Source organism: Schistocerca cancellata, chromosome 1 (genome assembly GCF_023864275.1).
Source record: "Schistocerca cancellata isolate TAMUIC-IGC-003103 chromosome 1, iqSchCanc2.1, whole genome shotgun sequence".
NCBI lineage: Eukaryota > Metazoa > Arthropoda > Insecta > Orthoptera > Acrididae > Schistocerca > Schistocerca cancellata.
Window position 1 is genome coordinate 277,203,040 of NC_064626.1, and position 15,351 is coordinate 277,218,390.

Genomic DNA, 15,351 nt, shown 5'->3' on the forward strand with positions numbered 1-15,351 from the left:
TAAGACTGGACTTTTTAAAGAAGCGCCGGAGTCAGGGGGACTGACTGCACGGGCCCTCTTAAGAGACTGGGTGTTAGAACCTTCCAGCGGCCCACCCTTTCCGCTGGGAGGAAGAAAAGAGGATTTCGAAGGATCCATCGTGGTCCCACGAGCAGCTAGGGAACTAGAAGTCCACCTAGACAGAGCCCCGCGTGCCTAGGTAAGCCTTATACAACTGAGGTGCGGCAGGTTCCCCAGAGGTTGCCCGCTATCGACTGTTCCACCTCAACAGCCATGCATCTCATCAGCGTGCAGCACACCTTGAGATTGAGGTTTTTTTTTAGAGAGGTTTATTCCATCCTCGCGATCCGGGCAGTCAAGCCAAGATCCCCATTCCCTGAGACACACAACGTTCCACCGCTGCGCCGCACGGTGGTCGCTGTAGTATGCTCAGAGTTTACGGTGACAGGGGACTGGTGGCGCTTACCACTCCCCAGCTCAGGAACCCCGGGATCGCCAAGCCCGCACCCAGCAAATGAATGCTGAGCCCCTGGGGGCGACATGGGTAGGGGTAAAACTTCCGCACGCATGCAGAACCAATGATCTACAATACTGAAATGTAGACAGAGTGTACATCTACAACTACAAAAGTTCAGACTTAACATATGTACACTGAAAATTATATTTTAAGAAAAATACGTGAAATGCAGGATAGCAGTTGGCAATGAGAGATGTTACCTAATTACATAAGGTGGTGGAACTAATGACAGAAGTGTGTTTGAAAAACATCGTCATGGCATTACTTACAGGAAGATTACTGGCAGCACACTGAAATGTAAATGTGTGTGATATGATATAGAGCAGGACATGCAAATAAACTTAAGTTGTACTCTTAGGTCCTAACCTGACTACTACATCATACATTTTTTTAAAATAAACTAATATCCCAACAAATTCCATTTAGTTCATTATTTTCCACACACTATCTGTGATAATCTGAAACTAGTTTGTACATCACCTGGAATAGGTTCAATCACAGCTTTTGTATAGTGTTGCCAACTTTCCTCCCATCTTCCTCCTGGACTAATACTGAAGTTTGGCCTCTTTAGGTGATATATCCTATACTTATTTACTTTCTAGTTCCCCAAGTGTCTGTTCGATTACTACCACTGTAAGAGACCCCTTAATCATCAGTTAGTTAATCACTAGAAAATCCTCTGACCACATTGTGTTACAAACTGGTCTGATATTGACTTGTTTGTTCCCTTGACAACAGCTCCTGTCATTAATGCCTGGCACTAACTAACTGCTGGGTGTTCTTATACCATCACCTCATCCCTCCACAGGTACTAGGCACTCAACCATTGTACAGACACTGATGAGCCAAAAATTATGATCAGCTGCTTAATAGAGTGCTGGTGCACCTCTGGAAAGAAATACAGCAATGATTCTGCATGGCATGGATTCAACAAATCTTCGGCAGGTTTCCGGATGCATGGGGCAACAGATGTGTACACACAGCTCCTTAAGTTATGGGCCAGTGGATTGTGGGTCAGGAACTGGCACCCAATAGTGCCACAGCTGTGTTCCGTTGGGTAGCACAGATATAAATGCAAGGTCACTATCATGGCCCTCATACCACTTAGAACAATTCAGGCCTTCCTGCTAGAAGCTTCCACCACTGTCGGGGAAAAACATCGAGCAAGAAGCATTTAGTATCCCAGCTTACAGTAGGTGTCTACAGTCATGGCGACTCAGAGATATTCCAAGTCTCTAGCAGAAAGGTCACCACAACTGTCCGCAAATTGAAGGCCATGTGAGTCATATTGGCAGTGTTGCTAACATGGTTATAAGCTGGCTTGCAGATGGCAAAGGTACTTGGTCTATGCTCCATGAAGTGTTAAATCTATCATCATAGTGCTACACTTCCATCGACTCTGCTTTGTTTATGGGCTTCCTGGGTTGCACAATTGGTTTACATTCACTGCACAGCTAATGATAATTGTTTACAGTTTATGTTTCCATATCAGGAGTGGACAAAAAGTGTTGGTAAGCATTTACCCTATGACGCATTTAGTAACCCAATCACTGTTAGTGCTGATACTATGCACCTGAAGTTTCTTGAATGTTGGTAAAAACAACTAAAACAACTGCAACAGTAACAGCAACAAGAACAGCATGCTGCTCTCCAGCAGCTCTTTGCCAACAGTAAAATCATCAGTCAGTAGTCATGGCTACACCCCTACTGCTATTCACCTGCTTTGACAAGGCTTTATAAAGCTGGAAGGTACACACCCCACATTTTGAACTGCACTGTCTTGCTTATAGAATTTCTGATATGCAGCAAAGTCTTTTACTCCTGTCTTCTAGCTATCATTTGTATGAAGTGGTGCAGAAATTGTGACCACTCTCAGACCCCAGTGATTTATGTTTCAATGCGTAATGTGCTCTGTTAACTGAACAGTATGGCTGTCAGATGCATCTTCCAGCTGTAAGACTAAAGTTTAAAGCTCAGCACACTTTCATTTACAAAATTCTGGTATCAAAAGTAGCTAGCCATCCTAGACTATCCATTATTTGAAAAGTAGTTAGTCACTGTCATGACCAGGAGCCAGCGGATGATACTGACATCGTCATTTTTTTCTTGTGTCTCTGTCTCAGAGTTCACAGTCACCCAGATCATTCACATCTCTTGAGAGACTTAATTATATCAATCACAACAATTCTCTCTCTCAGCATCAAGTAAATCCCTTTTTAGTAGTAAATGGGTGGGTCAAGAGCATCTTTACACCTCAACATTGAGGCAAGTTCCACACATGTCAGTAAAGTTTCAGTCGTGCATTCTGGTGGGGCTGTTGTCATACATGGAACAGTGGTCTGCAATGCACCATTCACTGTCAGGCTTGTGGCAAATGTGGACACCTGGCAGCTGCATGTCAACATGCCACACTCTGGCCTCTTGTAAAAACACAGTCTGGTGAAGGCACATCTCTTCACATAGGTACGTCAGCTGGGCAAACAATGCAAATACCACAGAAATTGACATTGGTTCTCACCTTTAGTGACGTGTTACAGCTGTTCACTACAGTTGCCGTGTCATTAATCAGTGAAGACACACTTTGGTGGCTCAGTTTATTGCCACAGAAAAGGACTCAGTGATGGGTTGTGTCTTACTGGCAAAAGAGAATCCTTCTCCACAAAGAATTGTGAATTACAGCTAATTAATGAATGCCAAACTTCCCTAATTGTAGGTTCACTTAACACTGCAACAATTTCAGCTCAGACACTTTTACAGCACCTTGATTCAGAGTAGTGGACTACGTATGTTTAGTGTCCAGAGCAATGCCATTAACTGATTTTGATACTCTCTGTGCCGCATATAAGGAGATTTTGAAGCATTACTAGGTTGTGGAAAAAATTGTACTTCTGATATATCCATGAAACCACTCGTGGCAGAAAAATTTTGTAGAGCTCACTCTCTACTGTTGGTTGTTGGAGTTGCTATTCAGGCTAAGCTCACATAGTTTCAGGAGTTAGGTGCCATTTCCATATCAAACAGTTAACTGTTGACAACAATGGTTGTAATTAAAAAGCCTACCTGACTATATGCAGTTGTGGTGATTTTAAAGCATCTATCAATGCTCAGTAAAATGTTGATCTCACAGCTGGAAGATCTGATAAAACTAGGTGGTCGATATTATGTAGAAATTAATTTAAAAGAAGCATATCTTCAACCCATTAGATGACAAATAAAACAGCAACTGTTCTGAAGTGCACAATTTGGTGTGTTCCAGTGTAACTAATGCCCCCAGCCACATTTAAAAAAAATACTTGCAGCAATTGATTTGTAATATTCCATAGTACACCAACTACTAAGACATTACTACTGTAACAGAAGAACTCACACAGAATATCTTAAAACGTAGAACCATTTTTCAAGTGGCTTTAGGAAATTGGTCTACATTGTCAGTTATGCAAGTGCAGCTCTTTTTCACCCAGCATTAAATAGCTGGGGCATATTTTCAGCAACAAGTACCGTGGCCACGTTGACATGATAACAAACTTTCCCTCATGTCTAACACGAAACAATTGTAATCTTTTTTGGAAAAATCAACTATTTATACTTACATACCCCAAACAGTGCAAATCACTAACATACTAAATCAGTACCACAAAAAAAGGGTGGCAAATTTGTGTGGTCAGTGACATGTCTGGAGGTTTTTTGATACCCCAAGGAACGTTTAAAATTAGCACAACACTTGGTGCTGTATACACCAGGTTTGTATCTGACATTTGCATTGAATGTGTAACAGCACAGAATGGGGTGATTTTGTTTCATAAGATGTCAGGCACATCTGAAAGGCCAATTGCCTCTCCCTCAAAAACATTAACACCAGTGCAACAAACCTGTTCCCAAATTGACAATGAGGCTTTAGTGATAATGTATAGGATGAAATGAATTCCACATGTCAACTTCACTGTTTGGGAATTAGTCCAAGCTCCCATGAAAGGCATAGCAGTGACAACTATCAAATCCACTTCCACGCCACCAACCAACATGCAAATGCAGGCGTACTGTCGTGCATTGTCATTGACTCTGATGTACATCTACATCTACATCTACATTTATACTCCGCAAGCCACCCAACGGTGTGTGGCAGAGGGCACTTTACGTGCCACTGTCATTACCTCCCTTTCATGTTCCTGTCGCGTATGGTTCGCGGGAAGAACGGCAGCCAGAAAGCCTCCGTGCGCGCTCAAATCTCTCTAATTTTACATTCGTAATCTCCTCGGGAGGTATAAGTAGGGGGAAGCAATATATTCGATACCTCATCCAGAAACGCACCCTCTCGAAACCTGGACAGCAAGCTACACCGCAATGCACAGCGCCTCTCTTTCAGAGTCTGCCACTTGAGTTTGCTAAACATCTCCGTAATGCTATTACGCTTACCAAATAACCCTGTGACGAAACGCGCCGCTCTTCTTTGGATCTTCTCTATCTTCTCTGTCAACCCGATCTGGTATGGATCCCACACTGATGAGCAATACTCAAGTGTAGGTCGAACAAGTGTTTTGTAAGCCACCTCCTTTGTTGATGGACTACATTTTCTAAGGACTCTCCCAATGAATCTCAACCCGGTACCCGCCTTACCAACAATTAATTTTATATGATCATTGCATTTCAAATCGGTCCGCATGCATACTCCCAGATATTTTACAGAAGTAACTGCTACCAGTGTTTGTTCCACTATCATATAATCATACAATAAAGGATCCTTCTTTCTATGTATTCACAATATGTTACATTTGTCTATGTTAAGGATCCGTTGCCACTCCCTGCACCAAGTGCCTATCTGCTGCAGATCTTCCTGCATTTCACTATGAAAAGCCGCATGGAACTTCCGAAACTATCTACTAGGTCATTTATATATATATTGTGAAAAGCAATGGTCCCATAACACTCCCCTGTGGCACATCAGAGGTTACTTTAACGTCTGTAGATGTCTCTCCATTGAGAGCAACATGCTGTGTTCTGTTTGCTCAAAACTCTTCAATCCAGCCACACAGCTGGTCTGATATTCCGTAGGCTCTTACTTTGCTTATCAGGCGACAGTGCGGAACTGTATTGAACGCCTTCCGGAAGTCAAGGAAAATGCATCTACCTGGGAGCCTGTATCTAATATTTTCTGGGTCTCATGAACAAATAAAGCGAGTTGGGTCTCACATGATTGCTGTTTCCGGAATCCATGTTGATTCCTACAGAGTAGATTCTGTGTTTCCAGAAATGGCATGATAAGTGAGCAGAAAACATGTTCTAAAATTCTACAACAGATCGACGTCAGAGATATAGGTCTACAGTTTTGCGCATCTGCTCGATGACCCTTCTTAAAGACTGGGACTACCTGTGCTCTTTTCCAATCATTTGGAACCTTCCGTTCCTCTAGAGACTTGCGGTACACAGCTGTTAGAAGGGGGGCAAGTTCTTTCGCATACTCTGTGTAGAATCAAATTGGTATCGTGTCAGGTCCAGTGGACTTGACTCTGTTGAGTGATTCCAGTTGCTTTTCTATTCCTTGGACACTTATTTCGATTGTCAGCCATTTTTTCGTTTGTGCAAGGATTTAGAGAAGGAACTGCAGTGTGGTCTTCCTCTGTGAAACAGCTTTGGAAAAAGGTGTTCAGTATTTCAGCTTTACGTGTGTCATCCTCTGTTTCAGTGCCATCATCATCCCGGAGTGTCTGGGTATGCTGTTTCGAGCCACTTACTGATTTAACGTAAGACCAGAACTTCCTAGGATTTTCTGTCAAGTCAGTACATAGAATTTTACCTTCAAATTCACTGAAAACTTCAAGCATAGCCCTCCTTACGCTAACTTTGACATCGTTTAGCTTCTGTTTGTCTGAGAGGTTTTGGCTGCGTTTAAACTTGCAGTGAAGCTCTCTTTGCATTCACAGTAGTTTCCTAACTTTGTTGCTGAACCACGGTGGGTTTTTCCCATCCCTCACAGTTGTACTCGGCACGTACCTGTCTAAAACGCATTTTACGATTGCCTTGAACTTTTTCCATAAACACTCAATATTGTCAGTGTCGGAACAGAAATTTTCGTTTTGATCTGTTAGGTAGTCTGAAATCTGTCTTCTATTACTATTATCTAGAGTTTGATAATCGGAAATGATTTGTTTTGTACTTGACCTGCATCTGCAGTCACCTCTGACAGTTTGCAAGATAGGCACAGTATCCACCAGTGACCCGATTCTATGCAAAAGTTTGTCAATGGTACTGTCAAGTTGCCCAGAGAGTTTTCCAAAACAAGCAGACCTCAAACTCCATATTCATTCTGTGATGCAACACTGTCTCAATGCAACAAATGACATCTTAACATTGAATCTAAGATGACTCTGAGTGCCTGGTCACTGTTGCCACCCAGCTCCAACTCAGCATCCTCCAGCTACTGCATTTGAAGACATTAGCTCGGTTGCATTTTAAGGCCTAAAACTGACATTATAATGAACATGTGTGCCATTCCTGTTATAAACGCTTCCTGATTCAGGTGGTCCCAGCACAGAATTTGTCACCATGACCATGCTTGGACCAATCCTGGGAGAGAAAGAACGTTGATTTTGGCCAGGTCATTCCCAGGAGATACTGTGGTTTCTTGTGGTAGACACTCTCTCTAACTTCCACTTTGTGGCCCAAATGTCATTATATACCACTCATGCTACCATTCATGCCCTGTTCACAAATTTTACAATTGAGGCAGTGCACCAAACATTCGTGTCTGGCAATAGTCTGGAGTATACATTGTCCCAAATCAAGGTCTTTTGTTGCCATAACACTGAAAACTTAGCCGCCACCCTTTTCCACTTGGCCTTCAACTTTTGAAGCTCAGCAGATGGTCATGACATTCAAAATTCATATGCACAAAGCCTTTCTGACGAGGTCGGCCAAGGAAGCACTACACAGCTCCCACAACATGTATGGGTCTACAACCATCAATGGGACCAGTCAGGCCAAAATATTGCATGGGCACACACATCAAACACTGTTAGACATCTTGTATCCTATGCAGTGTGCTAAGCCAAAGTATATGTACGACTATGTGCAGGATACCTGTTCTGAATGTGTATGTTTAGGTGTTCTTGTGATGGCCCAAGAGGTCATCATAGGCCATAGGAGAGTATCAGCTGTTCAGCATCACAACTGGCTAAAAGCTCATGACCCTGCACTGAAACCACCTCTGGATGCAACTAGTTTCATGAGCAGCATCACCGCTGTCTCCGTCTCCGACCATGGGACCGGCACCAATGTAATCACTCACTGTGCCACAAGCTGTAACTCTGGGTTGCTCCCTCACTGGTACAAACTACGCTCTCATTACCCCTCTCATACTTGTGCAGATGTATGGACTAGAGTTTGGGAGCTTATGGGACACAAAACTACTACTCATATCACACCAGATGGAGGGCGGGTGTCCGCTGGAGACCGAACCGCACAATAACCCTGGGTTCGGTGTGGGGCAGTGGTGGGGTGGAGGACTGCTGTAGCCTGTTGTGGGGTTGTGTACCACTGCGGCTACGGTGGGGACGAAGCCTCTCCATCATTTCTAGGTCCGCAGTTCAATACAATCCCTGCAATATATCCTCCACTCATGTAACCTTCCTGGCCTCAAGATTTGCTAGTCTGTCCTCTTCCTACCTCCACCCCTTCCTGCTACCATTCCAGCCTCACACATGCCTTCTGTCTCCCAGACTCCCCTCCATAGTTCTTTCCCTCCCTCTGCTTCACTTCTGTCCCCAGCAAAGCTCTCCTGATACTGCACCTAACAGCCCACCATCCTGTCCCTGCTATGTCCCTGCACACTCCTTCAGGTAGCATTACAGCATCTTCCTCCACTCCTTTCCTGCTGTCTCTCCCCCTCCCTATCACACTTACTCTGTTGCCCACTACCCACCCCAACTGAGATTGCTACTCAACTCTGTGGATCTACAGTGTCCAGAGATGCATATAGACAGTCATTTTTCCCTCCCTCTATTTGCAAGTGGGACATGAAAGGAAATGACTTGTCATGGTACAGGGTACCCTCCACCATGCACCGTACAGTGGCCTGCGGAGTATTTACGTAGACGTAGATGATAATGGCTATATGTGTGTGAATTGTGCATGTATGAATATGTGTGTGTGTGTGTGTGTGTGTGTGTGTGTGTGTGTGTGTGTGTGTGCGCGTCATTTTATTGACACTATTCCAAAGTTCATATATTCCAAAAGAATACTTTTAAATGCGCCTGTCTGCTGCTCAATACAATCTATAAGTGATGAACAGCAATCGATCCTGATTCACATTGTCGTTCCATTCCAGATTTTCCACTGTCTGAATATGTTACTGTGAGCGGGGCATGGTTCCATCACTGCATGCCAGAAGTGAATCAGCACTCAAAGCCTATGTTCTTGGACCAAAGAGGAAAAGTCAGTTTCATCTTCTGGAAAAATTAAGGGCAGTGCTGTCGGAAATGCCAAAAAGACCTTTCAGAAGGTCAGTGCACCTGCCCACAACTGTGCTTTGGCAAGGGGTAAAACTGAGAAATTTGATGCTGCCTCGACGAGGCCCATACAACGGGCTTAAGGTGAATTTGCTACAGCTTGTTTAATAGAAGTGACAAAACCTTATGGTTATGCATCAAGTTTTATAAAGTTGACTTAGGACATGGCTTGTTTTAGGCAAACATTTAAATAATATTTTATGTTCTGAAGAAGACATTATTACTAACATGAAACCTAGGAAAACGATAAAGTTAACCTGCAACTGTAAGCTGTATATTCTTATATAAACAATATAAATCAAATGGTAGTTCTTAGGATGACATTGTAGTTGCTTTAAATATAAGTTTGCAAAATTTAAGAGTTTAAAGTACAGAATACGAATTCAAACAATGGAAAATCCAGGATGGGATGTAACAATATTATGAGAAGGAAAGTTGCCACTCACCATACAGCATCTCTGTTATCGAATAAGAATTTACTTATTTTTTCCATTACACCCTTTCTGTCAGAATGTTATTTTGTTACACATTACTGGGAAAGAATGAATATTTATTACTCAACACTTATAGATTTTATTTATTTTTTTGTTACAATAGTCTGCAATTTATAGCTATCAAACTCTGTATGAAAAAGTAAAGCAAACAGTTAGCTTGGACGCTGGTGCATAACAGATGTAGTTCTGTGAATTACTGTTTGCACGTAACAAAACAGAACAATGTAAAGGACAGATTCCTACTCACCATATTGAGGAGGACTTCAGTCACAGGTAGGCAGAATGATAAAGACATTATGAACATAGAACTCTTTTTCATTGTGCCTGTCTGTGACTCAAATTCTCTTCCATGTGGTGAGTAGCAATCTGTCCTTTCCATATCGTTGTTATGTTAGAAAATAGTGTAATGAGGTTAAAGAGAAGTATAATTTTACACATGGGAAGATCAAATTTCGTGTTTTGCACGACTGTATTTTGGCACATATTCAGCTGTTTGCAAGACTTTAGAATTTATCAATTACCTTATCATAATGTCTTGTTATGTGTACTAAATACCTTAACATACTGCTTCTTTAAATACATATAATTTAGGCCTTCAAATTATGGATTCATTACATATGCAGCTGGTTATTTTGAACAGTAACAGTCACTAAAAACTCCATATTACTATTATATATCAAAATATATAGTATCAATAAGGTGCACGTAACACTGTAATGTCAAAGGTTTCTCTACTGTTTTTGAGGCCACAGTTCAATCTTATTTACTACAAACAGATGCTACAGTATATAATAAGTTTGTTAAAAGTATTTAAAAATACTGTGCGTGCATTTCAACCAAGAAAATTAGAAATATGATACTACAAAAGAAGAATGAAACAGAGATGAGAAAACATACCTTTGGTTCCTGAAGCCACACCATGACTATGTCAAAGAGACTATTACGACCACTCTTTCCTAAACGTTCCAGTATTGTCTTGATACATTTTGCAACCATTTTCCTACAGTCTGGTGACTCATCATTTACGAGTTGTGGACTAACAGATATAAAAAACAGTGCACTATGTTCTTCCAGCATCTCCTGCAGGATAAAAACATTTGTATGTTAATGAACAAAGTAGTACTTCACAAAGCTGACAATACATCATTAAAATTATGTAACACAAGCACTTGATGTAAGTTGATGTTTAAAAACCTATGACAGATGTCCACAGAAATTTTAGTCTGGCATTACTGTGAAATACAAAATTTTAATTATGTAAGAAAGGGCAGAATGTCTAGAAATTGTAAGTATGAAAGTTTCAATCAGGTCTCGAAGGGCTCTTAGAGAGCCTAAAGGTTTAGGCAATTGCTCAAAAAGGGAGCAAACCTGATTTCAAGTACTGCACAGAAAAAATTTCTAATTGAGATAACATACTCATTACATAACATGATCAGCATATCTGAACAGTCAACAGTGCTATCATTTCACATCACTGCGATGACATATTCATTACATAAAATGATCAGCATATCTGAATGGTTGACAGTGCAATCATTTCACATAACTGCATCTTCAATGATTTCATCCCTAATGATCAATTCATTTCATTCCAGTGCATTTAATTCAATTCATTCCTAGTAGTTGGATATTTCATAAATCCTATACAGCCCTTGTCTCAGTAGCTCAGGAGTTAAGCGTCAGACTATTTTATTTATTTGTTTATTTAACAAGTTCTGTGGGATTATGTGATCCAAAGCTCTTTGACCACGAAACACAACAGTACAAAGTTTATCGAATGCTGCTTACAAAATCTGTACACAAAAGAATTTAAAACAATGTGAGGAAGTGTATGAATACACAAAATATTGCAGAGAAAAGTTCTCAACTACTGCAAAGAAGTCTGTACAGAATACAAGAAGTGTGTCACAATGAAACTTTTCAACTTGGGTTTGCATACTTTTCTAGTTCTTCCGGGAGCCTTTTAAAAATGAAACATACTAAATAGTGAACATTTTTCTGTACAATGCTTAAGACAGTGGAACAATATCGTGAAAAGGAGATGCTGAGTCACGGCAGGCATGAAAAAAAAGACTGTCACAAATATAACTTTCGGCCAGTAAGGCCTTCGTCAAAGTCGACAGAACACACACACACACACACACACACACACACACAGATATGACTGCAGTCTGCAGGAAACTGAGGCCACACTGCAAGCAGCAGAGTCATTGCATGATGGGAGTGGTGACTGGGAGGGGTAAGGAGGAGGCTGGGACAGGAAGGGGAAGGGATAGTAGAGTAGCAGTGGCAGATAGTGATGTGCTGCTGGGGAGTGCGCAGGGATGAGGTGGATAGAGGGTGGGGCAGCTATGTGGAGTCGGGAGGCTAGACAGAGGGCAGCAGAGAGGTGTATAGGGGGGCTGTGGAAAAGGAGAGAAGTAAAAAGACTGGATGTGATGGAAGGATGAGCGCTGTGTAGTGCTGGAATGGGAACAGAGAAGGGGCTGGATGGAAAAGGAAAATGACTAACGAAGGTTGAGGCCAGGAAGGTTATGGGAATGTAGGATATATTGTAGGGAAAGTTCCCACCTGCACAATTCCGAAAAGCTGGTGTTGGTGTGAAGGATCCATATGGCACAGGCTGTGAAGCAGTCGCTGAAATGAAGGATGTCATGTTTGGCAGCGGGCTCAGCAACAGGGTGGTCCACTTGTTTCCTGGCCACAGTTTGCTGGTGGCCATTCATGCAGACAGACACCTTGTTGGTTGTCATGCCCACATAGAATGCAGCACAGTGGTTGCAGCTTAGCTTGTAGATCACATGACTGGTTTCACAGGTGGCCCTGCCTTTGATGGGACAGGTGATGTTTGTGGCCAGACTGGAGTAAGTTGCATGGGAGAATATACAGGACAGGTCTTGCATCTAGGTCTATTACAGGCGTATGAGCCATGGAGTAAGGGGCTGGTAGCAGGCGACTTAGCATCTCTGCTATAGGGTGAATTACAACTTTCCTTTTCACAATATTGCTACATTCCATCCTGGATTTTCCGTTGTTTGATTAAGAGAGTGGTATGCACATGCATATTCTTCCTCCATTTAGTTTTCACTGAATTAATATTTCAGTTTCTTCTGAATGGGTCAATATTGGCAACAACAAATCTCATGATGGAATACATGTACAGGGATGACAGAGTTAGAACTCCGAGGCATCTCATAAATCACATACACAAAGTTCATGACCACCCTTTTCTGGGTACAGAATATGCTTGACAGAGCTGTTCAAAAATATAGCACTTTATGAGACAATAGAGTGAAAGAAAGCAAAGTACACATCCATCCTTTTCAGTGTCAGAGACAGTGGAGACCATTCTTACACTGAAGACAGCAGCATTCAGTTTCTGCAAAATATTTTGAATGTTATGTTTCCAAGAAAGCCTTTCATCTACCCACAGCTCTAATAATTTAAAATGGCCACCTTCACTGACTCTTCAGTCACTAAAATTTCACTATTACAAGAGTTTTGTGTCAGAAATTGCATTTTGTTGCCTTTTGGCATTAATTTTCTAATTTGTTCTGTGAAAACTACGAGCAGGTTTTACTGCCCACCCTGTCAGCAACATTCACGTTATGTTCCACCTCTCCCATAACAACACCTGTTGAACTATCAGTCTTTCCTTCTCATCCTGTTGGGTAAGTCTCCCCTGACATGGGGTTCTGGGTGACTTTTCTGAACTGTACCCCTTTCCCTAAACCTCTGCAGTCCTTTTTCTTCACCCGTCTTCCTTCCCCTACAACTCTTCTGTCAGAAGAAGGAACCACTGGCTATGGAAGCTTGTTAATGTTAAATCCTTTTGTATGTGTGTTCTCCTGTCGCCACTTGGTGAGTAGATTTTTTATGTATCCATTTACATTATATTATCAATAACTCATTATTTTCATTGCCATAACAACACCTGTGTAATCTACAAACGGAAAAAAAAAAAATTTGGATCATGTTTCTCATTCGGTGGCATCCCTGTCGTGCTTTACACAACCTCAGGCGGCTTCAAATTACTTCCCCGTTTGTTGACCGGAGGACAATATTCTGCTTTGCTACTTCTTGTGTATGAACTGAAGCATCGTTCAGCATTTTTCCTAATCATGTAATGTTCCAACTAATGCACAGATATTGGATGCTCCACACAACTTGATGATTTTGTTAAATCAATTATCGTTTAGCCCTGACAGTGCCTGTTCATACAGTATTTGGGTCTGGATAATCCAGTCCTTAACCAACACCTACTCCATCCCCACCCCCTGTGAAATTATTTCCACATGCCAAGTGGGTGAACCTTTGTCAGTAATGTTCAGAAATCATCAGTGAAAACTGTGACTGAAATTTGAGCAAGGCCTGGAGATTTGCTCATATAGCCCAAATGATTAAGGTGACTGCTCACAAAAAGCAGGAAATCTTGATAAAGCCAAATTTCAATTGTCACAACATATTTATTACAAATAATAGCATTGCTGAATGGGAAGAGGTTAGTTTTGAGTTGTCAACAAATTTCATTGTTCCTTTCTTTGATAATTCTGTGGAGAACTTCCTCACCCCTTACTTTATCAGTCCACCTTATTTTCAACCTTCTTCTGTAGCACCACATTTAAAATGCTTCAATTCTCTTCTGTTCCAGTTTTCTCACAGTCCATGACTCACTACCACACCATGATACAATATATTCTCACGAATTTCTTCTACTAGTTAAGGCCTATGTTTGATGTTAGTAAAATATCTTGGGCAGGAATGCTCTTTTGCCTGTGCTAGTTGCCTTTTATGTCTTAAGTTATTTTGCTTCCGAGGCAGCATAATTCCTTAACTTCGCCTATTTTGTTGTCATCAGTTTTGACGTTAAGTTTCTCACTATTCTCACTTCTGCAACTTCTCATTACTTTTGTCTTCAGTTTATTCTCAATCCTACTTCTGTACTCATTAGACTGTTCATTCCATTCAACAGCTTCTGTAGTTCTTTTTCGCCTCCACTAACAATAGCAATGTCATCAACAAATTTATTTTAAACCCACTCTTGAAACCCCCCCCCCCCCCTCGTCATTGCTTCTTTAAAGCATAGATTGAACGGCAGGGGTGAAAGACGGCATTCCTGGCTGCTTACACCCTTTTTAATCTGAGAATTTAGTTCTTATTGCTTCCTCTCAGTTCTTGTACATATTGTATATTAGCAGTCTATCTCTATAGCTTACTCCTATTTTCTCCAAATTTTTAACATCTTGCACTGCTTTCTATTGTCAAACACTTTTTCTGGGTTGATGAATCCTATGAATGTGTCTTGATTTTTCTTTAGTCTTGCTTCCATAATTAAGTGCAACATTAGGACTGCCTCTCTAGTGTCATTATCTTTCCTATAGCTCCACTGACAATCATCTAAGAGATCTTCAATTTTTGCTGTTCCATTCTTCTGTACATTACTCTTGTCAGCAACTTGGATGGATTCTACACTGATTTTGTGATAGTTCTCACAATTTTCAGTGCTCGCTATCTTTGGAATTATGTGGTCAATGTTTTTTAGAAAGTCTGAAGGTATGTCCTGAGTCTTATAGGCTCTACTTGAGTAATTTTTTGAATGCCACCTCTCACAACAATTTTAGAAACTCTGATGGGATGTTATCTCTATCCTTTTTGCCTTATTTGATCTTAAGCTTTCCAAAGCTCTTTTAAATTCTTACTTTAATACTGGATTCCTCCCTCTTCCATACTGACTCCAATTTCTTCTTCTATCACATCATTAGACAATTCCTCGATCTCATGGAGTACTCATTATATCTACCTGCTCTCTTTCCAGTGCATTCTTAAAGTTGCCAATCTT

The 15,351-nt window shown here is 41.3% G+C and overlaps 1 protein-coding gene across 1 annotated transcript in view; it reads right to left on the reverse strand.

Annotated features, from left to right (window-relative positions):
• LOC126171255 (small subunit processome component 20 homolog) overlaps nt 1–15,351 on the reverse strand; it is a 205,728-nt gene that overhangs the window by 16,086 nt on the left and 174,291 nt on the right. Inside the window, exon 31 of the mRNA XM_049920787.1 lies at nt 10,410–10,592. Within this exon, the coding sequence (XP_049776744.1) occupies nt 10,410–10,592 (183 nt within the window). The remainder of the gene's footprint in view (nt 1–10,409; nt 10,593–15,351) is intronic.